A 27,905-nucleotide genomic window follows, 5' to 3' on the forward strand; every position below is an offset into this window, starting at 1 on the left:
GTGGTTTTGTGTGCAGTGTATCAAGTGACAATGACCTACTGACACTGCACTTGCTGGGGCGGGTAAGCGTAGGTGCTAAACGCAGGTGCTGGCAGGTGCCCCGGCTGATCCTGCTAACGCTGTGTTTTTGGGGACACTATACTATGTGAATGCTGTGATAGTGCTGATCTGATCAAAGATATTGATCCGTTCAGACACTATGCTAGCAGTGGAGGTTTATTGTGTATGAGCGTGCTCCTGGCAATCAAGGGGTTAAATGTGATTACTGGTGTATGACGGGCAATCTGACGCTATCTGGGAAGGACGCTAACGCTATCTGAAGTCGCCGGCAACACTAATACAGTGATCAGCAAAACATCTGTACACTGTACTGACAGGGCAGTGAAGGGGTTAACCGGGGGGCTCGATCAAGGGGTTAAATGTGTCCTAAAGTGTTCTGTGTGCAAGTGTGCTGCTTGTAGTCACTGTGTCTTGATTCTTCTCTCTCTGGGACGGAATATGCCCAGAGAGAGAAGATTTCATCACTTCCTGTACCTGTGTAAGTGTAAACACAGGTACAGGTAGATCCCTTCGATTATCCGACTTAGGCCGACTGTCACTGGCCTAAATCAGATGATTGATCCCTTAGGGATCAAGTCACGGCACCCGTGGGCTCAGCCCCCCCGCCTGCTAAAACCGCGGCAGTGCGACTCACGTGTGTGTGTGTATGTGATCTTGCACGCCCGTGCCGCCCTGTAGCAGTATTTCTGCTATAGGGCAGTCGGGAAGCGGTTAAACATACTGTATATGACGCTAATAATTAGGTTGCCCTGTTACATACAGTAATTACCTTTTATAAATATGTTATTCAGTATATTGTGTGAGCCTAAAGATATTTCACAGGAATGTATTCACCTTTGTTTGCTCCATATTAAAGTGCTGTTTTGTGAACATAACTTGTATTTCTATACATACATTACAAAAAGGATGTTTGGCCCGGTTCCCAGCTGTTGGTTTGAGATTTAAACTTTAAAATCAGTCTGTATAGGCAGTAAAGTATGCTTGTTATACTCACTATTGAACCTAAGGGGTTAATCATCTGCATTGTGTAAAAATGCAGTTTGATGCTGACTTCTCTGATCCTCCCCTTCCAGTGTCCCCCTCTTATCTCCTGGGCAGACCTATGGTGTGGAAACACTCTGCCCATGCTCAGTTTAGTGTGTATTGCTAGAGAGGTTTCTTGGAAGAGTGCATGTGCTCAGCACAGGGCCAATCAGCACTGTCCAGACAGAAGTCGGGTTCTGCATCCTATCTAGGAAGCAGCACATGCTTGGTTGGAGACAAAGGGGGATATTTACTAAAACTGGTGCACAGAATCTGGTGCAGCTGTGCCTGGTAGCCAATCGGCTTCCAGGTTTTATTGGCAAAATGTAATTGAACAAACTGAAGTTAGAATCTGGTGCCAGCGTACATAGTAACCAATCAGCTTCTGAATGCACCAGTTTTAGAAAATCAACCCCCACAAAAATCTGGATTTCTAGTAATAACAGCAATAGACCTAAATCAGCGGTAATTTTTTGGGTATTCTGGATTCTTGACGTTTGCACTTAGTCCAGTTTGGCTGTACATTACCTATGGCTTTGTGTTCAAAATAAAGTGAAGGACACCACACCTGAGTAGTTTGGTGTTCTGTATATAAAAATATGTGCATTCTTGTGAAATATTACGTGATAAAAAGTAAAGAGCCCTTTCATATTAATGCATTTTTGCTGCGCTTTTACCCTACTATAAAAGCACAGAAAAAAAAAATAAAAATATTTCCCTTCAAATCAACAAACTCTTCACACCTGCGCACTGTGTTTTGAAAAATCCTGAATGCTGCATCTTTGGTGCCCTGTTTAAATATGTGCACCAAAAAAAGCACCTCTCATTAAAATCACTGGAAAACACATCAAAAATGCACCATGGTTGTGTTTTTGGTGTGCTTTTTGAGTCACATGTCCATGTTGCACAGGTGCATGCTGGGAGTCAGGCAACCAAAAAACACAGCAAAAACGCAGTATGCATTTTTGCCACCTTTTTTCTATGGACCACTGTGAAAGTGCCCAAGAAGGTAAAATCTGAAGCATATCAAAATCCAAGAACAAAAATTATAAATATTTTAAATCATAGATGTGATGGGTGCATTGGTGTTTTTTTCACCTTTTTATTTTTACTGATAACGTTGTACTCTCTGCTGTTATCAGCTCACAAGATTTCTGGCAGAATCAATAAGCATTGGTTTGCACTTGCCAAACAGCGTCAACAAAACCCTGTCAACGGTATATTTAATAGACCAAAAAGGAGAAAATGGAAGTTGATTGTTATGGTTTACACACACTTAAGATTATAATTGAAGGTATTACAGTAAGGGTGTATAACAGTGATCACCAAACTGTGGTCGGATGTGGCCCTTGGGCACTATTCCTCTCATTGATACAAAGCATTGTTTTCTCCTACTGCCACCAATGATGAGGCATCATTCTGTCCACTAACACCAACAGTGGGACACAATTCCTCTCACTGACATCAACAGTGGAGCCATATTCCTTCCACTGGTACCAATGATGGGCCATATTTCCTTCCACCTCTGAACATTATTCCTCCCACTGACATCAAAGATGGAGCACTATTACACCCACTAAATACCAACAATGGGGCACTATTCCATCCACTGACACCAACAGTGGGTGCTATTCCTTCAACTGATACCAATGATGGGGCACTATTCCTTCCACTGACACAAATGATGGGGGTCTATTCTTTCCACTAATACCAATGATGGGGCACTATTCCTTCCACTGACACAAATGATGGGGATCTATTCTTTCCACTAATAGGGCACTATTCCTGCCACTGACACAAATGATGGAGTTCTATTCTCTCCACTGATACCGCCAGTGGGCCACTATTCCTCCTCCTTCTGACCACAAGCGCTATGTAATTTAAAAGAAAAAATTTTTCTGATATGCAGATTTCAATTTGCAATGATTTTTATAGACGTTGCAGATTCCTGCGCAGAAATAAATCTGCACATGGTACAAGTGGTGTGAAGAGGGCACATAGAGAACAATTGGTTTTGTTGTGGCCTTGCAGAACATGTGCAGAAAAACTGATGTTTCTGCACCATGGTGTGAACGAGCCTTAGTCTTCAAGAATCTTTGAGCTAATGTTAACTGGTTGGAGAAGTCAGCCCCATGAAGGGCAGAATTTACAGCACTAAGGTATTGTTTTTTTTCAAGCACTTATGTTTTATCTATTCATTCTTTTTTTATTCCTTGTTCCAGGGCTCAGAAGAAGACACCATTGTGTATGTTTTAGGCACTGCTGGCAGACAGAACTGGAAGCATGTATACACGGCTGTCACACGGGGCCGAAAACGTGTATATATAATAGCAAACAGTGCTCAGCTTGATCTTGCAATTGCTAACAAGTCTCGTGAAAGAAAAACTAGACTCCAGCAGCGTCTGAAGGACAGCTTGTCCCATAGTGGTGCCTGGCCACAGTCTGGTGCTTCTACTTCCACCAATCCAATGAAAACACAGATGACACAAGGCAAGCCCGGTCTGCCCTACACACAGCTTAAAACGCCTCCTCGCTTCCGATGCTCCTCTGTGCCCACCACACAAGCTATGGCCTCCTCCAGGAGCACTTGCGCTGATGGAGAGGTTTTTGCAGGCCACATGTCATCACCATCAGGCTCGCCAGTAAATCGTGAAAGCCGAGCGGTGGAGGAGTCACCCTCACAGAAGCGGGTAGGAATCCCTGTACATGATATGGAGACCCCTACCAAGTTATACCGGCGTGACAACTCCATGGTATCATTCTCTTTTTTTTGTCTACTGTTGGAACGATATATTTATAGTTTTATGTATGGAATCATAAGTACTTGTAACAATTCAGGGGATATACTGCTGGTTTGTAAACATTGGTATGATAGCCTTTGATGGACAAAGTTAATCCATAATTAGGATCTCAGTTAGTGAAGCCTAATATCACCAATAGCATACATTGCTTAAAGTGGAAGTAAAGTCCACTTTTAACTTGTACCTACAGGCAAGCCTATAATGAGGCTTACCTATAGGTACAGTGAATGTCTTCCTACACTTGAACTGTTTAGGAGATATTCACAAGTGATGTAGCTGGTGATGCCACCAATGCAGGGATAGCATACCTATGCCGTACCTTCAGAGCTCTAGGCCAGGGGAGAGATGTCAGCGCCCCCTCAGCCATTCATACAGCCGGGGCCCACAAACCCAGAAGGAAGACTGAGTGAAGATGGAAGCGCCAAGATTTGTGACAGCACTGTGCGGGAGGGCCCCGTGTACAGGCAAGTCTGTCATAATGTGCTAGTATGTGGTGCATACTAGTACTTTTTATGAGTGCTGATTCTCACATGTGTGGTGCGGATTGAAGCTCAGGTTTCACAGCTAATTGACACAGTAGCTGTTCACTGGTTCAGGACAGGATTAATTCAGGATTTTATCCTATTCACAACTGATGACGTTCGGTTTAGAAACGGTTCCCATAGAAGTCAATAACCTGTAATCCGCAACTGAACCGGACCACACTGCTCAGAAATCGTACATGACTTTTTAATCAGCACCGGACATATGTGAACATGCACCAAAGCAAACAATGTTCTTTCACATGTCATGCGGATAGGATGTGGTTCAAACCACATCCTATCCGCATATATGTGAATAAAAATATATACAATTCAAATGAAAACTGAACTGTAGCTCAATACTTTGACCTGGGACAAATGTGCAGAGTAGTAATTCTGCGTTTTGTTGGTCTACATACACTTCAAGAGGGAGATAAGCGATGGCCCCATAATTTGTTTGTAGAGATTTTGTATAAAACAAACGCCTCATAATGTCTAATTTTCTTCAATTTTTGTTTTTCAGAGTGCGGCAGAAATTTCTCCTTCAAGTAGACTTCAAAACCTGCACATAAATAGTTCATGTAACAAGCAGCTTTTTGATCACTGAGGACAGACACCTTTTAAGGATGCTGGATTAGGTGCTGGAAACCTTTTCTACAGCAAGTAGATTCTCTTGTCAGGTGTAATACAGCTTGACTTTGCACTGTAATAGGGGTTTACTTGAAACTCTAATGATGTATTTTTTGTATATTAGAAGCCTTATTAGATTAATGTGATGCAAGTAGTGATAAATGCTGAATTGTAGAGAGGCATTCAATAAATCACCAGTACAGTTCAGTGCATAAAAAAAAAATGCAGCATGTTCTACTTTTTCTGGAACGCACTGGAGTGAACTATGCCATTGGACCATATAACCTACTATCTGTACATTTATGATAAAGGAAAAAAAAATGCACTGGACTGCATGTGGCATGAACCGGCCCTCAACAGATGCAGGCCCTGCAATTTTCCTCAGTGCCCTGCAGGTGCAGCAACTGATTGATATTTATAAAGGCACTCCCATATAAATTCACTCTGCACATAGACACAAACAGCCATTTCTTCAGCATAACAAAAGGTAGGAATCTGCAACAGCTTGTTAAAATCCCTGCAATGTACATAGACCAGCTAGAGAGGAATTTTTTTTTTTTCTCAACAAAAGTAGAGTTACTCTTTTTAAATGCACGTTTTGTCTGCCTTGCCCATACAGTTGTCTGAAGTTAGCTTTGCCGTCTCCCACTCTATTTCTTACTACTCCCTTTTGGTAATTTCTGTGATGAGGATGTGTTCGTGTGCCAGCCAGCAAGTAGGGATTTGTGTAGTATCTTCCTCATACAGGTACCAAATTATTAAGTAGTGATAGAAGCACCAAGTCATCCATCCAGCACTCAGTGTGCACAATGGTGTGCTTAGCCAAAAAGTAAGACATTATTAAAAGTTCCATTTTTTTTTTAATATCAAGCATATGCTTGTTGAATGTTATAAAAGTTACAAACAGTTTTTTGTAGTAACAGAAATTTAGCTTAAGTTTCCATTAACACTTGGGCGACTTTGGATATCAAAATCACATGACAAGTGGCAGGCGATTCATTTAAATGGCATCAAATCAGTGCGTTCTAAAGTTGCAGTGACTTTGAAAACTTTGATCCAGAGTGTACAGTCAGATTAAAGTCACACTGGAAATTGTGCAACTCTGGAGTCGCACAATTGTGATGAGGTGTCTAAAAAGAATTGCTTTATCTTTAACCCCCTTGATGCCGACATAACACAAATATGCGGCCTCACAGAACTGGGCTTTTTTCTGTGGGGCTGCATATTTGCGTACCTGTCTTTCTGCTGGGAGTGTGCCCCCAGGCCCCATTCTAATGATCGGGACTCCCGATTCTGGGTCACCTTATTGCTGTGATAGCGTCTGATTGGCTATCACAGTGATCAGTCACTGTACAGCCCAGCCCCTTTGTGTTTTTTTCCTCTATGCCAGGAGTTAGAGAGATACAATGTATCTCTCTCATCCATTCATAAAGGGAAAAAAAAATAAATAGAAAAAAAAAAATACCTAGATCAAGGTCTGATCAAGTTCATTGTCAGGGTAAGTGTTTGGGTCAGGGTCAAGATTTTTTTTTTTTTTTTAATTTTGTGTCAGTGTGTTTTAGGTAAAAAAAAATAAATAAATAAACTACCCCCCCCCCCCAAAAAAAAAGTGCACTATTGTTTCTGGGCTGTACTATGGGTACAAACAACAAATTGCATACACATATATGGTATCGCTGTGATAGTCAAGAGCTGGAAAATTTATTTTGGGTTGTTCTTTGATGTTAGCTTATGGTAGTAAGAAACACACAGCTAAACTTAAAAAAAATAGTTTTCTGTACTATTTTGGGCCAGTTTTCCTTTGATAAAAAAAGAAAATCAGGAGATATCCATTACCCTTTACCACCAAATGAAAACCCAATTTGTCCTGAAAAAAAAATCGTGGTCTAATGTACCTGGATGTACAAAGTAGTTGTGATGATACGTACGCATTTACTAACACGTCAACCTTGCTAATTTGTGCCTAGGCATTTTAGATTTGTTTTACCCTTAGGTGTGAAAGGGGTTAAAGAAAAATAAGAGATGACAAGTGTTGTGACTTGTCAGTATGATAATTTGTAATTAAATATGGTCATTAAAACTAAGGAATAGCTATGTCCTAAAGTGACCCTGTGAGGGCACAATTATGGAGCTGCCTTCACGAACTTGTTTTAAATCTGTAGCTGTTTGTGCTGTGACTCATTCTTGCATCAATGCCTAGTGCAGCCTTTCTCAACCTTTTCCACAGAGGAATCCTTGAAATTCCTGGAACCCCTGATAAAAATGACTATATCTACAACTCATGATACATTTGATGGTCATTAGGACAAATTGGCCTCTTACAGATAGCTAAAAAGATTATTGGTGTCAGCAGGCACTTACCTGAAAGGTAGAAATTGCTCAAGGGAACCCCAGACAACCTCTGGAGGAACCCCAGGGTTCCATGGAACTCTGGCCTAGTTAGTTACTGCCGAGGAACAAGCATGCAGCCAAAGTCTAAAAAGCTCCCATCCTGTATGTTTACTCTGTCACCAACTCACGAGGTGGTGTAGTCAGAATCAAGATGATTGCCCCCAATCCTTTTAAACACAATTCAGCAATGGCAGTTAAGCCATTTTCTATAATTATAGGGTTCTCTTAAGTAAATATTAGTTTAATGTGTATCATATCATGCAGACATTTATGAAATGTGTCTGAAGCAGTTTACAAACATTAGGCATCTTTCTCCAAAGCTCCAATCATGCTTCATATCGTTCACAGTGGGAATGTAACTTTAATGAGCACTGCCTCAAGCTTGTAAAAACCTTGCTTACAGCTACAGTCAGATCATTTTTGGTCATTTCCAGTCAGGAGCTGGAGGATGCATTAGAGACGTAAGGAAACCTGCATAAAGTTTGTGCTTCATCAATGCATGCTGTGCACAATACTCTTTAATCTAGTGTTTACAACATAACATCTTTCTGAACTACTGCTGCCAAAAAAATGTCAGGTTCATCCGCTATAAAAAATGTTTGTCAACATAGCATGTTAGTATATATTGGAAAAGTGCTAAATTATATTTGTTTTAAAAAGTGTCACTCTCTAATCTGGCTCCACTGTTGACACCAAGTGTACATTTCTTAGTGACCACGGATTCTTTTAGTCAAGTAGCCAGTCTTACTGACAAGGAGTCTTCGGTATTGTTGCTTGTTTTATATCATGGTTTATTCCATTTTGTACATCATGATTGTTCCATACAAAGTTTCAACAGCTTCAGTTCCCAAAACCATACATAAGACAATAAATGTCATGCTATTAAAGTATTAAATTTGTACAAAAATACTTTACAGTTAAATACTCGTTTGTTACAAACAAAAATACATATTTAATTAAATGATAAATGATTTCCTTTTCTCCCATAATTTTGTGTAATAGTATACTTCATATTTTGACTGGCAGTGTGTTGTAAAACAGTATGCTTGCACAGGTAAGAATAACATCCATTAGACAATACCAAAGGACTGTAGAGTGCAGTTATATAGACACACGATGGAGGCTTCCTGGATCCTCTTCTACTCAGCAGATGCCAATGCTAGGAAGCACAAACAGAGCTGCTGGTGAGTCTCCAATCAAAATAAGAATCACTTTATTGCTTCCAGGGATAAATTGGCAAAGCTCTTTAAACGTGTACACCTCTAAAACAATGAGACATGGTATAGGAAACCATTGAATGCTAATGCTCTTATTTATACTATACAAACACCAGAACTTGGATGAAATGTCTGCATTATAGACAACTTTCATAGAGTCTGAATAGGCCTGAGGAATCTGAAATTATATAGTGATTGACATCAGGTTGAAGTTGTGTAGGTTTGAAGACAATGCTTATTTCAGCCTTATTGTGATTTAACGGTGCAAAACATGTATACAAAGTAACAGAGACCATTCACTGCAAGAATCTGGTAGAGGCTCATTCAGGACTAAACCACACACAATACAGTATACCAGGAGTTGGCATAAAGGCTAAGGATGGTTTGGATGCAACATGTCATCTTGTCAGATAGGGTAAAAAAAAACAACAAGCTAAACATAGTTAAAAATCCTGCTCAAAAGTCTTAGCAGCTATAAATTATATTCACAGGCCCATTCGTACAACAGGGACCTACTAAATGTTCAAAAAGTTCTGCCCCAGTTGATTGGTAGTAAAATAAGCCACTTTTATTTCAGTAGGTTCATTGCACATCACAAAAGCCCCATGTTTGTTCAAGGTTAAGCTTGGAATGGCACTAATATTTTGAGTGGTCACAAAGTAGCAGTAGAATCTGTAAAAATCATTTTACTCCAGGCTCAGGCGCATAGAGTACCCTCAGGATACCGAGTGGTTCACATTCCCTGTGCTTAACAGTAAAGCCACATAGTGACATCTGTGCGGTTCAGTGGCACAGATCTGTAGGACAGGGATACAGCACCAAGTTTTGTTTTTTTGTTTTTTTTTGCTACCAAGTCACTGTGCTAGAAATTATTTTGCTATAAAGTATTTGTTGAGTCTCGCATATCCAGAGATGCTAAGCGTCCACTAGTTTGCTGAGAAAAAGGGTCACTGTGATCAGTCCATTCCTCCACCGGTAGGCTTGGTAGATCTGGTGCCTCCTTCTGTGAAGCAATGGGGTTCCTGCTAATAACCAAATCAAGCTTGTTTCCAGATTCTGCTATTAATGGGACAACCAAACAGCAGTCAAAGTCTCTGGTGCGGACGTGGTTTACCTGCAGTAATTGGAAAACAAGGGATGAATAGTACAATACTTGATATTTGCATGCATGTAGTTGATCACCAAGCATTTACTTACACACACCTATTTGCTTTTTACCATTTCACTAGCCTATAGCTTAAAGACTGCACTGCTTAGTATAAGCAGTGAAAGAGCATGAAAAAAAAAATCTCCCTACTGGGGCCCTTACGGTTTGGGCAGGTTATATTAGGCACTACCCAACAATACTTAAGTGTTGTGGGCTTACAGCAAATCAAACATACTAAATGTAAAATTTAAAACCAGCTTAGTGAGAATTACTATTATGTACATCAAGTTATCCAGAAGCATTCCTGAAATCTCCCAACTACAGAATATGTAGAGTATAAACATTTTTACTCAGAGCTAGTGGTAAGTGATACCTAGGTAACTGCGTGGTGTGATGTGGATATCAGCCTTGGTGAGTTGAAGGTCACAGAGCTCTTGAAACTTTAGATAGTCTCTGCTAAACATTTTGGGAAGCTTTGTAGCCTTTTAATCACTTGCCCTCCTAAGGATTTACTCCCCTGCCTGACCAGGCCATTTTTTGCGTTACGGCGCTGTGTTACTTAAACTGACAATTGCGTGGTCATGCAACACTGCAGCAAAATAACATTTATGTTCTTTTTTTTCCTACAAATTGAGCTTTCCTTCTATGGTATTTGATCACCTGTGCGATTTTTATTTTTTGTGCTATAAAAAAAGTCTGACAATTTTGAGAAAAAAAAAATATTTTTTACTTTTTGCTATTAAACATGTTACATAGTTAGTATGGCTGAAAAAAGACAAAAGTCCATCCAGTTCAACCATAGAAAAAAAAAAAAAAGTTATAATCCTATACCCACAGTTGATCCAGAGGAAGGCAAAAAAAAAAAAACCCAGCAAAGCATAATCCAATGTGCACCTGCTGGGAAAAAAAATTCCTTCCTGATCCCGAGAGGCAATCGTATATTCCCTGGATCCACTTTACCTATAAATGTTAGTATCCCGTTATATTCTGTGCAGGGGCGGACTGACAACTCATGGGACCCCTGTGTCCTTGCCCAAACTCAAAAAAGCCTATGAAAAAGGTACCAGGGGCATCTCATGGGGCCCCCTACTGACCTCGGGCTGTGCCCGAGTTTCCAAATGGTCAGTCCGCCCCTGATTCTGTGTATCTAAGAAACAAACCAGGTCTTTTTTTGAAGCAATCCACTGAGCTGGCCAGAACCAACTCTTGGTTCTGGCCAGCTCAGTGGATTGCTTCAAAAAAAAAAAAAAAAACACATTTTCACAGCTCTCACTGTGAAGACCCTTTCCATGTTTGGAGATTAAATTTCTTTTCCTCCAGACGTAAAGAGCTCCCCCTTGTCCTCTGTGATGACCTCAGGGTGAATAACTACACCGCGTTCATTATATGAACCACTGATGTATTTATACATGGTGATCATATCCCCCCTTTATTCTCTCTTGAGAAGAGGAGATTAATTCAGTTCCTGTAATCTTTCCTCATAGCTGATCTCCTCCATGCCTCTTCTAACTTTAGTTGCCCTTCTCTTTACTTTCTCCAGTTCCCCAATGTTCTTTTTGTGAATTGGTGGCCAAAACTGAACTGCATATTCCAGATGAGGTGTTACTAATGATTTGTACCGGGGTAATATGATATCTCTCTCTCTGGAGTCTATACCTCTTTTAATACAAGAGGATTTTGCTCGCTTTAGAAACCACAGCTTGGCATTGCATGCTATTATTAAGCGTATGATCTACTAGAACTCCCAGATCCTTCTCCACCATTGATTCCCCCAGGTGTACCCCCCCCCCCAGTATGTATGATGCATACATATTCTTAACCCCCAAGTGCATAACCTTACATTTATCAATATTAAATCTCATTAACATGTTCAGTAAAAAACTTTCAAAAATCAATTTTCGTTATAAATTTACACAAAAATGTATTCTGCTACATGTCTGCTAAAATAAAAAAATCCCAATACATGTAAATTAATTGGTTTATGTGAAAGTTACGCCCGGGGGGGATGGAGGACAACGTCTGCTTCCGATCACCTTAGGCGAACGCAGCGGAAGTGGGAGCGGGTACCTGTCAAATTCAGGTACCTGCTTCCCACCCTCTGTCCCCTGGTCCCCATTAAGGATTGGCACCTTTGGGGAAAGACTTAAAGCAGAACTTCTCCTTTTGGGTGGAGCTCCGCATTAAATCCTTAAGTAATTGACATTAGCCAGCAGTTCTTCTATCGGACTTATACTGTAATCCTCTTGAACCAAGCAGGTTGGTTTAACCAAGCGTTTTCCTTGTCTGCTTACTTCCTGATCTGGAAAGAATCCTGGTTCTTGTTAGGGCAATGTCTCAGCAAGACATTACAATTTCTGTGGAGGCTGAAACCTGACACCGAAAGGGTTAACTGGCAGTCTATGAGAAATGTATTTTGCTTAGCTCTGTGTCTGTTTGTGAAACATGCTACCTTCTGTTTCCTTTGTTTTAGAAGGTAATAGAAGCAGAAATCAGAATGGCACATGGCAACACAGGCAGCTCCTACTGTCTACATGTATAAATTGACTTGTGTAACAGTCTCATTAGGCAATCACTGTAGTATTGGTATTGTAGGCCATTGTGCTGTGATAAACTTGCAGGTATGTATGACAATAGCTACACTGTCCTAAGCTGCTATATAGCCATATCACATCTCACAGTTTTCTAGAGCTATAGAAGATTTTTTGATTGGACCCAAATGATTTTTTGACTGTTCTGTTTTTCCAATCTAAGCACCGCAAGTGTGATCTCTATAACTGATCCAGTTTTGGCAAGATAACTTTAACTCACAGTCTCAGTTGAATTAGTATATACTATATCCAAATGACTTACTGTGGACCTTAGAAAGCTTTTTAATCCAAAAATGTGTGCAGATCATAACAGGTAAAAAAAAAAAAATCAGTGTGTCTAGCTCCAGCAGAATACAGTACATGTGATGAATGAAGGCTAAAGCATGAAGAAAGGGTGGGACTAATTACATAGAGCATCCCCTAACTACGCAGTGAGGCAGAAACAAAATTATATAAAACGCAAATGCATGTGTAACAAGATAGACATTGTGGGACAATAGAAATATGAGCCAGTGTGTTCAGTTCTGCTTTACATTTGGCAGTAGACTTTTTTTATATACAAATCATGACATACAACACAGTCTTGTATTACCTGCAGTAACCTGTCAAATGGCTTCAAGCCTCCTATATCTCCTGGTCCATTGGAACGAATATTCTTCACATACACGCCCTTCTCCAGTAAACCATCAGCTACACTAAACCCAAAATCTTCTCTATCAGAGTCTTTAAATAAAGAGATCTTAAAAAAAAAACACACACAAATACTAATTCATGAGTAATACAAATGAACTGGATTTTTGAATAAGTAAAGTGCATTTAAACCCAGAGTAGGGTAGGGTTAGCAATACTGTCAGGTTTTAATCACCTTCTGCATTCTCCTGAGAACATTCACCCTCTCTGTCTCACTGTCACTGGGACGGAAAGTGAGCACAAACCCAAAACTCTCCTCGCTCTATAAATCTTTCCTCTCATTTATTGTTGCATCTTCAGGACAAACTGAAGGGAAATCTTATCAAAAGGACACAGACAGCAAAAAAATAAAAGGACACAAATTTTAACCCTTCCCTACTTTAGCCAAAACCTTTTTTTCCATTTTATGTTTGGTTTTAGATATGCTTTAAAGTGTATGTATATCTAAAGACAAAAATTAATATATTGCAACTTGGCAGCCCTTAGGATATGGTGACTGCATTATTTCCCATTTTCAGGGATTTTCTTTTTGTACTTCCTGTCCCTGAGTGGTTATGTTCACTCTCTTCACTGCATCTATGAAAGGAGTCACTGTGCACACTAGGCTGCTCTCCTGATCAGAACTACAAACCACCTCCTCCAATCCTTTACATGGGAAGGTATTCTTTTGTAGTTCACAAAAGGTAGCTGGGAAAACTGATCAGATGGCTTGATTTATCAGTTTAATGCAGAGGAAGTTAAAAGAACACTGGAATTTCCAGCAAGAGTTAACCACTGTTGTTTTGTACTTGCAGAAAATCTACTGAGCCTGAAAAAAGAAACCTAATGCAGCCACTACATATAAGTTAAAAGATACTTAAACCCAATTACAAAAATGTGATTCCTTGCACTGTACCAGTTCTTATTAAAAAGAGACTTGATAACCGTCTGTGACTTATAAGTATTTATTACCAATAGTATTCCATTAAATGTTAAAATGTGCCTGTTGCCTTGGATGAACATGAGCTGCAGCTGTGTTCATAGAATTCGTTTTTAGCTAGATATGCATAGTTAAAGTAAATTTGAAGTTGATGGTTCCATGGCTTAATTGCTGGGATTTACAGCACTAAGGTCTTGGTTCAAATTTTTGAACAATGAGAGCAGATAGTGTTCTGGCGCATATGTTTCATCCAAATACTCAGGTTTAATCCCACACTGACTTGTTAGTAGGTTAAATGGCTGTAGTATGTGTACAAATTGACTGTGCACATGCGCTATCACCTTCTGCATGCCAGTCCCAAGCCAAACGAATGGGAAGGGTTGCGTAAAGCCCTGGTGACCTACCACGTGTTAAAAAAAAACCAAAATCTCAAAGAAAATAATATGCCAAAAGGCATTCAAGAGTATTGGACATTGTGTCCAGAAGGCTTGCCCATAGAATCTCCAAGAGTCCGATAAGACAGATTGGATACATGTACACATATAAATTCCAAATTAGGGCAATTTTAATACATTTTACAGACATGAGGGTATGACAGTCTCCATATACTTGCTGTATACTCATTTCAGGGCGCCCCGTGTTTTGGGTCACTTTACCTGGAGCCACAGCAGCAGTACAGTCAAAGTGAATGTCGTCAGTGACCACATTGCAGAGCTGCTGTGGGTGATGTGCCTGATAAGTTTAGGTCATGTTTCTTGAAGAGCTGCTGGATCTGCTTGTGAGGCTCCAAAGTCTGTGAAGACCAACTTATCCCTACCTACCTGCCGATATTGACAAAAGGTTTGTTTTAACCCTATGTAGAAAGGCACAATGAATCTTATAAACACTTCTACATTACAGCTGGCTTTCATGCCCCTTGTTTACTGAAAGCTAACTGAATGAGAAGTTTAGGACCACCTTAAAGAACCTTTCAAATACAGAGCTGTGTCCAAGCTACTTTTATGGCAACAAGCAACATATCTTCCCAGTTACAACAGATAAGATAAAGGGACAAGACCAGTAACAAGCAGTGTTTAAAAAGCGTAGATATTTAATACAGCTCAGTACAAACCATTTTCCAAAAACGCAATTTGTGTTTTAGCATGATGGTCTGTTGAAAAATATAACCACAATAAAATAAAAAAACAAGGACAGTGATGTAACTAATAAAGAATCTCATGTAGTTATTATAAAGAGCAATGTAAAGCATGTACTTCAGATTGAAGAGAACTGCAAAGTGCATGCATACTGACCTTGTGTAACTCCACAGGAGTTGGTGACATAATTTCTTTCATTTCTTGTTTGAGTTTTCTCATAGCTACAGATTTTCTGCCTACATCAGATGGTAGTGTGTTGCTGCGGGTGCTCTGGCTGTAATGTGGTCTGACAGAGCTCTTCTCTTGGAAACTTGCTTGGCGGCCCAGCTGCCCACGAGGCTGAGCATTGTCATGATTTAGGCTCAGTGTGCTGCCAGACATGATGGTTGCCTTCAGCAGAAATATAAACAGTTCTTATTCACTCCTTCAGGGCTACATGGTTGAACATACTAAAGAAACTAATCCTATAGCCCATTAAATGTATATAAGCATTGGAATAAATGAATAGAGGCATATATTGTAATTGTAGTTACATGTTTAACCTTATGTACAAAAAAAAGTAGAATTATTATTATTATACAGGTTTTCTACAGCTATCAATCCAATTCATACTACCAGATTCCAGCTCTCCTTTGCAGGCTTAGATCTAGCGGCTGGGGAAAAAGCACCGCATGCACTGATCAATGGAGCCAATTATTAGGCTAAAGATACATTCTGGGGAAATCAATAAAGCATTTGTGAAAATTTTCTTAAACTATCTCTGCTTGATTCAGCCAAGCATTTGCGCCATTTTTAGTAACAGTACTGACACGTGTGACATATTTAGGTATCTCTTACTACTGCTAGTTTATTTAAGAACACAGGATCTGTAAATACAGGGAGCAGAGACCAGTTTGTCTGAGGATTGCAGTCATTTACTGGCCTCCCGGCCCTGTCTCATGCTTTTTCAATGATTTTTCTGCATGGCTACCGTACTTTCTCTCCTCTGAAGTACCCCCATCATCCTCAGTGACTAACATTCCAAACAATGTTAACACCTCAGCCTCTTCTAAACTACTCAACTTAACCTCTTTTAACCCTATACAATGGACAAAAACCACCACCAGTCACTTCAATGGCAACACCCTCGACCTCATTCTCCCACCTCTGCACTCCCTGCAGCCTCTCTAATATCCCCTTTCCTCTCTTTGATCACAACCTTATCAGTTTTACACTCTCCCTCTTTCCTACCCCCATGCCTCCAATCTGCAAACGGTTACCCGCAGGAACCTTCGCCACCTCAACCCTTCCACTCTTCATCCTGCTATTGACTGCCTTTATGATACAATTGCACCGCTGTCCTGCCCACTTTTGCCTACAACACCACACTGTCATCCACTCTGGACCCCTTCGCTCCTCTCTCTACACAAAGAACCAGGCCTTGCCTGCTACAACCCTGGCAAACAGACAACACCAGAAGTCTCAAGAGACATAGCTGAGAGCGTGGCCTAAAACTAAATTCCTCACTCTACAAATCTGCCCTTCTCAAATACAACTCCTGCCTCCACACTGCTAAACAAACCTGCTACACCACTCTCATCAACTATTTTCTACCCTTAATTCCTTATTTCACATCTTGACTACTGCAGCTCCCTCCTCACTGACCTACCCCTACACAGGCTATACCCCCTTCAGTCTATTAAGAATGCTGCCCCAACATATAAAATTCAAAATACTAACCACAACATACAAGGCCATCCACAACATCGCCCCCAGCTACACCACCAACCTCATCTTCAGATATTGCCCACTCCTCTCAAGACCTCCTGCTCTCCAGTTCCTTTGTTACCTCCTCCCAGCCTCGCCTCCAGGACCTATCCAGAGCCTCTCCAATCCTCTGGAACTCCCTGCCTCAGTATACCCGGTTAGCTCCTACCCTCGCCGCTTTTAGGCGATCCTTGAAAACCCATTTATTCAGGGAAGCCTACCCCACCTCCACCTAAGAACTGTACTTGAGTCACCTCCCCCTAAGAACTGTACTACTTGAGTCACCTCCATCAGATCATCCCCTGCAGCTATTACCTTTTGTACCACCTCCCCCTCCCTTTAGATTGTAAGCTCCATTAACAGGGCCCTCCAATTGTAATTGTACTGTCCCCCTTATAATGTAAAGCGCTGCTTAAACTGTTGGCGCTATATAAATCCTATTATTATTAATAATAATAATAATAACAACAACAATCATCATCGATCATCCGACCGCCCCCCACTCAGAGATTATGTTCCATTCACAGAAGTAGTAGTATAACTTCTATGAATGGCAGATCTAGCAGGAAAGGGCATGCATGGTCAAGCTCTCTTCATGAGAGCTTCTGACAGCCAACTAGTTGTATTAACTCCCAGCTCACCAAAAGATTAAGATAAGGAAGGAGTGTCCAGTATGAACATAAACACAGTGCCACCCTCCCACAAATCCATGTATCCGTTTCTGAAAGATACATGAAGCTGGCGCAATCACTGACAATTTTGTTGCAAAAACCCAATAGAATTCCAAAGAGTGTTGCAGACACGCTTTATGAATTCCCCCCAAATTATAAAGAAAATATTGTATATAAACACAAAAAATGTCAATGAGCCCTGTACTGAACAGAGCCCAGTTATTTGAAAGGATTCCCTCATGAGCCAAAATAGGTACATGTACCATACTGGACAGCACACCACTAGTGCTATGCGCTGCAACCCATGTTAATCAGTAAGGTGCATTGTGGTACCATTCAGAATGAATGACAATGCATATAACATACATTGCCACATCGTAAAAGTGTTCACGGACCTTTAAACTGCAACAAAGAAAACGGGTTCTAGGTATTTGTGCACTGCAGTACAGAAAATGACACCTGGATGGTTATTGTGGACAACAGTCCTATGCGCTGTGTTTTTCCTTCTCCGCTTTAGTTTAATATTGACCCTGCACATTACAGTTCTGTATTGTGCATCTGCCTGGTGGTTCAGACTAGATTACTAATTATAACCGAAAGTGACAGGTTTGGATAAAGCAGGTAATTGAATGACATCTGTAACGAAGAACATGCATAGACTTGTCAACTTTTTATCTAAATAGAAAACTGACGGTACATTGTGTGTCATGTTGCATAATGTCATTGCTGAAAGCACTGGGTTGTCAATAATCCTGATTGCATAGAAAATACATCTTACAGAAATAACTCAAAGCTTTTTTTCCCAGGTAAAAATACTAATGGTTTTAATGAGAGCTTCATTTATCATACAAAAGATGGCAAAAATAGCAGAGGGCTATCATAAGAAATTACTGGGACATGTATAAACAGTAGGAGCCATACCTATTTTAAGCAAAATGAATGACTACAAAGAAATTCCTAAAATCTGGTTAATATTTCAATTTGTGGCATAAAATAGTGAATTTCAAATACTAAAAGGACCAGACTACAGCAGACACTGTGAATAGGGTTTTCTTTTATACGAAGTGCACTATGTTGGTAATGTACAGTCACGTGCAAAGGTTTGGACACCCAAAATCAAAGCTCACATTTTGTAGGTTTTTCTTAATGAAAATAAGTAAAAACACAGTCCGCAGGGGACCAATACGGCATGTTCCAAAGTGTACTGCACATTTAGCATTAAGTTGCTGCACTTAATAGTGTGTGTGTGTGTCAAGGGTAGACAACCTTAAAGAGTTGGAGATCTACCTGGACAACATGGGAGAAGTCAAAGATCACAGTGTCAGCCAGTGTCCCCTCCTCTCACCTGATTTAAAGCTCCAATTGCAGTACTACTGTGTCACAATCGCATACATTGAACAGCATTCATGGGTTTAAATCAGGTGTTGAGGATTCAACATATCGCCTCCTCACCACCTGTCAAACACACTCGGGTCACTTTGCAGAGAAGCAATAGTGTCTGCTACACTTGTGAATGAGCTCTTAGTAGCATCCAGCAGCAGCACTCTTAGGGCTCAATCACATGTAAAGCTGGGGGGTGGTAAAACCCTACAGTCATGGATTTACTGCCCCCAATCCCTACCCTCTTTAGTTGCTGAGGCAACAGGCAAAAGGTATACACATGCCATAGCAGGAATTACACCCCCTGTTGCTTTTGGTGGGTGCTACTGCCTTGTCAGTTGAGACCCATTCAAGTAAAGAGGGCCATTCTGCAAGTGCCCCGCAACTGCATGCTTTTGCAGGGTCCAAGGGGTTAAAGCAGGTGGTGAGAAAGCAACACACCGCTGCCTGTTTAACCTCTTGTTTACCTTGTTTGCACAGGGTTGCAAGGCACTTGCAGAGCGGCCTCATTCACTTGAGTGGGCCATGTTTGGCAGGTGCTACACCCACCAACCATGACAGGGTGTAGGAGCCAGCACTACAGAGGAGACATCACCTTATGCGGCTCATGCTCCCTACTACAGCTCCAACTTTACAAGTAGTCCCTCTGCATTGCACTCTGATACTCTGGGACGGTGGGTCAGCAAGACCTGACCAACATCTATTGGTAGATCATGATCTATTGGTTGCTGAACCCTGGTATATATTACATTTTCTTTTTTTTATTACAATTTAAGTACTTAATTCAGCTTTAATCCAAGCCAGGTAAAGACACTTGTAGAAATTAAAGGAAAGCCATCCTGAGAAAAAAAAAAAAATAGGAGACCTGTACATTGTTAGTTGCCTGGCTGTCTCTGGCCATAGAACTTTCTCAGTCACTGACCATGGACAAACATGCAATAAATTAACATTTAGGCTACCCATGCACTGATAAACTTTCTGTAGGCTGAACGGGAAAAAAAAAGTACAGCCAATTCCTCTATCCATGGTATATAGTGTGGATATACAAATTCCCCTGCCAAACTATTGTAATACCCAAATGGGGGCTGCATCTGAATGGATGAAGCCCCTGTTTGTCTGACAGTTTTCCACCCAGCTCCCCTCACCCAAAAAAAGAAAAAGTGGGGGAGGAGGAGGATCAGTGGTAGGTCAGTGCATAGGTCAGGTATGCAGTACCTAGGACTCTACACACTTAGCTTGCCTAAATAAAATCTACACTGAGCAATAGTCAGAAGGAATTTTCAGAAGGCAATAAATATATCACTAAAATAAGTTGGGGGCATTGAACAAAACTTGCTTTAAAATCCAAGGTACACTTGGAAGTAAAAGAAAAGTCTTAAGATAAAAACAAACCACACACTAATTACTAAGTGTGGGGCTGATCTGCTATGCTTTGTGGTTATAGGGCAGCCAGAGGCACAGAGAATAATAAGCCGGTACTGGAAAGAATACATTTTACTAATTAGCAACATAACCTGGGAGCTGATGTCCTACAGACAGTAAAGAAACGAGGTTGGAATTTTAAAGAATACCGCGATTTAAGTTTTCAGATTAGCTATGAAATACTTGAACAAAAGTTTAAAGCCCCATTCACACTTGGGCAAAATTGTTGCAATTTCCTCCCCCAATTTTGAAAGGCCATCAATTTCAACTCGCATGGCTACCACTGCAAAACGTGCGACGTGTTTGGGTGCCTTGCATTCTAAATGGCAATTGTTGCATAACAGAATCGCAAGACAATCACAGCAAGCCACGCCTTTAAAGTCTCATGAAGTTTGAAGCAAGAGCTTCTTTTGGGTGACAAATACGCATACGGCAGCCCATTGAAGTTAATAGGCCATCCTACACATGATATGCGAAATCGCGTGAAAATCACCCACACAAATACAGGAGCAGGAACATGAGTTCCTGCTACACAAAAGTGTGAATGATGCCCTAATCCCATATCCAGTTCATGTTTTCACTTACTATGGAATAGTTAGAATCTCTGTAAGGTTTTCAATACAAACTGTCTGTTGTGACACCTGGACATCAGACTGCAATGTTCTCTCAGTGCCTGCATGAGTTTCCTCTGGGTACTCCAGTTTCCTCCCACACTTCAAAGACATGGCGGTAGGTTAATTGGCTCCTGTCTACATTGGTTCTAGTATGTGTATGTATGAATGTAAGTTAGGGACTTTAAATTGTACGCCCCTTGAGGGTTAGGGACTGATGTAAATGTACAATATATATGTAAAGCACTGTGTAAATTGATGGCACTATATAAGTACCTGTAATAAACAATACTGTACTAACGTGAAGTGAATTCAAGGATAATTCCTAAATAGAAACTTGAGCCGAAGAAATTCTTAAAACAAAGATGTCTGAAACTTGTGATTTCTGACAAATGTATTCTAATTAAGTACTGACAATTCAGTACTTTTTGAATATGTTGTGTTTTACTGGGGAAATGTGCATTACAATTTGTAGAAAAAAAAACCCGTATGTATTCCCTGCAGGATTTGTATTAGCTTTGCCTCATTGAGAATACCATTTGAGCAGGGAGTCCAGATTTTGGCACAAGACTACACATAGCCTCAATCAGAATGGCATGTTTGTTTGGGCATTATAAGCACATCTAGGACACAGCACTCCATTCACAGAGCTGACTGAACTCCAGTCCCTGGGATTAAATGGGATTCAGAGCCAGTACATCATTGTTTCACTGATCATGCACCTATGCTCAAGTGCTGTATGTAAAACATCATTTGGATTTTCTATTTGAACCATGGTATTATTCCATTGATACATGTCCCATTCATCAGGCATATGCAGCAGATATAGGAAGAACCAAAGACTTTTCAGATTCACTCAACACACAAGCAGAGGACATACTCTTCTGAAAGATTCACATGCTATCAGCCAGCACACAGATCAGCCTTTTAAAAACAGGCACATATTCTGGTGATGGGATGTATGGGAACATACAAGATGTTCTGATAACTAGGGGGTAGCTGGCATATTTATATGCTTGACATTGAAAGCCATTGATGGGAGTTTGTTCTGTTGAATTGTGCAAGGTTAAAACACTTGCAATCAGGTTTTTATACTTTTCATCAGTGCTGATTAACGCATCGTACTGCTGCAAAATCGATCACATATAATCTCCCTCAGGTATAACCATGTGGCCTAGCAAATACGTTACGGTTTACTCAATTGCAGATTTGTTTACATGAACAATGCTCCTGGTTGAAGCTGCTTCCAGGTCCTGCAGTGTTTCCTACCCATCTCCTTAAGTAAACTTTCATGTCCCATTTAAATATGCTCCTTCAAGATTAATAAAATAGCTGGAAGCAGTATTCACAGGAGAGGTAGCTTTATTAAGAGCGATACGGGTGTCCCCAAGCTAAGATGCTGCCCTGAGGCTAGACAATGGCGTGTAGTATTTGTTGAGGCCCTGGCCAAAGGTTTTGAGAATGACACAAATATTAATTTACCTACACGGAAACACCTGCAGTCATCATTGCTTTGCACAAAAAGGTATTCACAGGCAAGGATATTGCTGCTACTAAGATTGCACCTAAATCAACGATTTACCAGATCAACAAAAACTTCAAGGAGAGTGGTTCAATTGTTGTGAAGAAGGCTTCAGGGTGCTCAAAAAAGTCCAGCAAGCACCAGGACCATCTCCTATAGTTGATTCAGCTGCAGGATTAGGAACCACCAGTGCAGGGCTTGTTCAGGAATTGCAGCAAGCAAGTATGAGTGCATCTGCACACAGTGAGGCAAAGACTTTTGGAGGATGGCCTGGTGTCAAGAAGGGCAGCAAAGAAGCCACTTCTCTCGAGAAAAAACATCAGGGAAAGAGTAATATTCTTTTTTTTTTTTTTAAATTATATCTTTTATTAAGTTTTTCACTACAAAAACACAACGTTATATCAATTACATCTAAAATACAAATAATTCACCTAAATTTCCCGTCCCAACCTCCCCTGTCCCCACCCCAGTCCATATCTCTCTTCCCATCTCTTTCCAACAGTCCAGTTCATGTCTATACCCTTTCTCCTCAACCCTCTCTTCCTACTCTTATTTTTCCTGTATTCTTTCTTTTGCTCCAACCTTTCTTTTCCCTTTTCCGGTTTCTGCTACAGTCATACAAGACATTCCCTCTGAATCTCCTACCGTGGATCAGATCACTGGGCCTCCCACTACTTCCATATATTTTCTGGATGTCTTGAAGTCAAGCCATCTTCACCATTCCTTTCTAAATTTTTCTATTTTACCTTTGTCTATATGTTATAACTCCTCCATCTTGTTTATATAATCAACCCTCTCTAACCAGTCCCTCATTGTTGGAGGATCCTGTACCTGCCAGAATTTGGGAATAAGCCCTTTAGCTGCACTAATTAGATGGTACAAGACACTAATTTTATACTGCTTCACTGGTACATCTGACATAAAATAAACACACCCAAGGATCCTTCTGTATAGTCATCATATAGTATCTCTTGTATAAGTTGGATTAAATCTTGCCAAAACCCCTGTATTTTTGGACAATCCCACCAAATACGAGCAATTGTTCCCCTAGCTCCACATCCCCTCCAACAGAGCAGTGAGACTTCTACTCATTGTCTATAAGCAACAATTTGTCTATTGTCAAATACCATCTCTCTAAAAATGTTGTAATTAATTTCAACCGTGTTCATATTCGTCACCCCATGTGTTAATTTAAACATTTTATTCTTCTGTGATTCATTCATTTTTGTTCCCAGTTCCATTTCCCATTTCTCTAAGAACAAAGGAGGACCCACCCCCCTCAATTCAGTAAGAATCTTATATATCCCAGAAGTGACATGTTTCAAAGCCCTACTACAGCCCAACATCTTTTCGATTGGGAGCATGTCCTCCGCCATCCTCAGGGGTTAACTTCGAAACAAAATGTCTTAATAAATAATATCTCAATTCATCTAATTCTACAAATAGCTCTATTTTACAGTTTAACCTCCCTGGCAGTATTCCCGAGTGTAGCTCGGGGTAAAGTTTCAGTACCACGAGAGGTAACCCTGAGCTACACTCGTTCCTATCATGCGGCGCTGCTCCGGGATCTGCTCTTCACTTACCTTGTCCTGCGCTCCCACGATGTCCCTCCTGCAGTGTCCCCTGTAATGTCCTCCGGCCGATGCCGGCATCTGTCATCTGGGTTCCGTTCCCTGCGAGCGTCGGGACGGAATGGCGGGCAATTTGAAAATTACAAAAAGTGACATACACTAAAATCACATAGTAAAACATTACTGTATCAAAGCATTTCACATACATTTTGTCCCTAGTGCTTTGTCTTGCCCTGCCTGCATTTTTACTGTTTTTTCTGCCTGGAAACTGAGAAACGTCCATGGTGTCCAAAAAGTGTCCCTTTAGGTCAAAAGCGGTTTTAGACCAGCTAGAGAACAGCGATAGTAAATCAGAACCACTTGCAGAATTGAGTGATGATTCGTGTGGAAATTCGTCATCAGACACTGAAAACGATTTTGCGACTTTGCTCAGTGATGTGCGAACGTGGCGCTCTATTTAAAATTTCAGTGTTTTTGGTTCGATATTATTGAATTAAATTTATTATTATTATATTATAATTTTTTATGATTATTTATTAAATTATAGTTTATGATTTCGTGTTTCAAATTGTAACATACCTGGGATGTTTACTAGACTCTTGTTCAGACAGATTTCAGTTAGTTATTCCTAAAAATTACAGGCCTACAATAAAAAAAATACATATTTCCATGCAAAAAAAATTTACCGCTTTGAGCACAGAAATATGGACATAATCAGACAGCTAGGGAGGTTAAATCTTGAAAACTCCCCCTTGACTACTATATCCCCCAACTGTGCATCTACATCTTTAAACCAACAAAAAAAAAATCAGTACCCATCAGGGGAATCAACAGTGACTTATACTTCCACTCCACTTGTTTATATAATCCATCTCATACTCTTAACACCTCCTGTGTCAGTGTACTACTAGTCTCATCCATAATACGAAACTTTCGAGGTATCCAAATAATCCTCTCTAATCGTGTGTTACTTAAAGTGCCTTCTATTTTACCCCAACTCTTCCCCTGTGAATTGTGTGTCCAATCTACAATTCGTGAGTATCACCGCTGTGTAATAATTCTTAGTATCAGGCAAATTTAATCCTCTTTTTTTCTTTCTTATTACACAGAAGTTCATACCCAATTTTCGGCTTCATATATATTTAAGTATTATTTTTTTTATTATTGAAAAGAAGGATCTTGGAATATGGACTGGGAATATATGGAATTTATATAGGGTTTTTGAACTATCACCATCTTAACCAAAGTTATACGCGCAATCCAAGAGACCCTTCTCCTTGAAAGTCTTCTCAGCTCCTCCTTTATTTAGTTTATTAATGGGATATAGTTTACCCAGTATATATTTTTTATAGAAGGGGTCAATTTTACTCCTAGATAGCCCAATTCCTTCTCCCTCCATAAGAATGGAAAGTTCTTTTGTAGAATCTGCATCTCTTTCTTCGAAATATTAATATTCAAGATCTCTGATTTTATGGGGTTTATTTTCAAGCTTGAAACGTTTCTGTACTCTTTTAATAACCTCATTAAGTTAGGTAACGTTAACCCAGGGTTCACAATTTAAAACATAGTAAATACTATCTATAGTATTTCTTACCATTGCCAACAAAGGTTCCAAGGATAAAACAAATAACGGGCATCCCTGTCTTGTACCATTGTACATCTTAAAAGACTCCGAGAGAAACCCATTTACCTTAACTGCCGCTGTCGGGCCATTATAAAACTCCTTTATCCAGCTCATCTTAGTACCTATTCCCAAGACCTCTAGGGCAGGGGTGGGCAACTGTGGCCTTCCAGCTGTTGTAGAACTACAAGTCCCATGAGGCATTGAAAAACTGACAGTTACAAGCATGACTCCCAAAGGCAATGGCATGATGGGACTTGTAGTTCACCAACAGCTGGAGGGCCACAGTTGCCCACCCCTGTCCTAAACCATTATCCCTCCCTTCCCTTCATGGGACAAAGCCCACTTGATCTAAGTGTATACATTCAAGCATCAGCTCTTTTAACCTCGTAGCGAGCACCTTCGCAAACAGTTTTGTATCTATTTAGAAGTGATATAGGTCTGTAACTAGCACATTGTGAGCTACCCTTTCCTTCTTTTAGAATAATTGTTATATACGCTTGCAGCGATTCTGCTCGCATACGCCTTATGTGCTTCCCAAATAGTGGCCACAGAGACTTCCTCAGTTTTGTTTAGCAGAAAAAAAAGCTCTATTTCCTCCCTTAGTCTCATCTCTATTTCAGGGTCCTGTATAAGCGTCTCATTTAGTCTCCACGTTGGCTTTTGTTCCATTCTCTTCCTACCTTTATTCTCGCCGTGACAGGAGCATGACCAGAGATAGACATAATTTCAATATTAGATTTAACCAATGCATCCAATTGTCTATGCTCGATCATTATATAGTCCAACAGTGGGTATGATCTATGCGCCAGAGAGAGAAGGTATAAGCTCTTTCTCTAGGATGTTTCACCCTCCATATATCCATTAACTGACTTTGATGTAACCTCTTTTTCAACATTCTTAGTTTTTTACCTCCTCTTCTCTGCACATTCGATGACGTATCCATCCATGGGTCAAGACAGAAAATAAAATCTCCTGCCAAGACCAACATCCCCCTCTTAAACTCCATAATTTTCTCCAACACTCCATACAGAAATACTTATGGGTTTTGATTCGGGCAATAGATATTGACAAAGGTATAGGTTTGTCCCCATATTTTCCCTCTTAAGAATAGGAACCGGCCCTCTGGGTCCACCAATCTCTCCTTTGCAACAAAACCCACATTTTTTGAGAACCCGATCGCTACTCCTTTATCCCTCTTTATTGGTGAGTACGCATAATACCATATTGGGTAATACCTCGAGTGTAGTTTAATATTAGAGTCGTGTGAAATTTGTCTCTTGTAAGAACACAACATCTGCAGAGAGTTGGTGAACTTCTCTAAGTAGCTTATGTCTTTTAGTAGGAGAATTCAAACCTTTCATGTTATATGTCGTAAAATTAATCAAACTCATAGCTATCTAGTATTTCTGTTCTCTTTCTTGTTCGAAGGGAAAACGGTATAAACTACCCATCTCATGGACCTTTCCTCCCCAACCCCTCCCCATTCTCATCCTCTCCATCCCGGCACTCCCCCTCTCCCCTCTCTTGACCCCCCTACTACTCACCCCGGCAAATACCTAAGTTACTAAGAACCCCCTGGCCTATACATTGCCCTGGAATCTGATGTGGGATTCCCCTACTGATGATCCCTGATTTGGGGTAACACTCTGAACATGGACACCTACTCCTGCCCCCAGCTCTCGGCATGGGGTGTAAGTGTTTAATATCCCATGTGGCCTCCTGACGCCCCACCATCTCTACCTATTTTCCCTGAAGACCTACTAGGAACAATGGGGGGTGAGGAGGGGGAAACAGGGAGGAGAGAGAAAAAAAAAAAGAAGAGAAAGGAGGAAGACCATAACTCATCCCCCAGAACCCCCATATCCTTTTGTCCCTCTCCTACTGACCCCCACAACACCACCCTTCCCCCAATTCTGTCTATCTTCTCTTTTTACTCACTGACACTTCTCTTTTTTTGACCTTACACTTTCCCTTTCATTTGACCCCTCCGATCACCGAACAATTCCCACATTCTGCAGTTCTAATTTTTCACAAAAGTCACTGAGTTCTTCTGGGAGTCTTAGCTTTGTTGATTTCCTATCTTTCCATCCGATCAGACATCCTAGGAATCCCCAATTATAACAAATTCCTTTTCCCTTATCAATCTCATCAATCTTCTTATAGCTAATGTCTTCGAGGCAATGTCTGCAAAGACTTGTAGTTTTGTTTCTCCGAATTTTATTTCTGGGGTCTCCC

The 27,905-nt window shown here is 40.5% G+C and overlaps 2 protein-coding genes across 14 annotated transcripts in view; one reads left to right on the forward strand and one right to left on the reverse strand.

Moving 5' to 3' along the window:
* The window catches only part of HELB (DNA helicase B), a 64,771-nt gene extending 56,356 nt beyond the window's left edge, over nucleotides 1-8,415 (forward strand). The window contains exons 14-15 of one of the 2 annotated variants that reach the window (XM_089674179.1): nucleotides 3,306-3,836; nucleotides 4,929-8,415. In XM_089674179.1, coding sequence (XP_089530305.1) covers nucleotides 3,306-3,836; nucleotides 4,929-5,012 — 615 coding nt within the window. In that variant the 3' untranslated portion in view covers nucleotides 5,013-8,415. The remainder of the gene's footprint in view (nucleotides 1-3,305; nucleotides 3,837-4,928) is intronic. The other variant, XM_089674180.1, reaches the window with a different exon arrangement.
* Nucleotides 8,192-27,905, reverse strand: part of GRIP1 (glutamate receptor interacting protein 1) — an 892,229-nt gene continuing 872,515 nt past the window's right edge. For all 12 annotated transcript variants that reach the window (XM_089674172.1, XM_089674168.1, XM_089674167.1 and 9 more), the window contains 3 exons: nucleotides 15,280-15,513; nucleotides 12,971-13,117; nucleotides 8,192-9,757 (listed from right to left, as the gene is read on the reverse strand). In XM_089674172.1, the coding sequence (XP_089530298.1) occupies nucleotides 9,521-9,757; nucleotides 12,971-13,117; nucleotides 15,280-15,513 (618 nt within the window). In that variant the 3' untranslated portion in view covers nucleotides 8,192-9,520. The remainder of the gene's footprint in view (nucleotides 9,758-12,970; nucleotides 13,118-15,279; nucleotides 15,514-27,905) is intronic.

Source organism: Staurois parvus, unplaced genomic scaffold (genome assembly GCF_062004578.1).
Source record: "Staurois parvus isolate SC_StPar_1 unplaced genomic scaffold, SC_StPar_1.0 ptg000147l, whole genome shotgun sequence".
NCBI lineage: Eukaryota > Metazoa > Chordata > Amphibia > Anura > Ranidae > Staurois > Staurois parvus.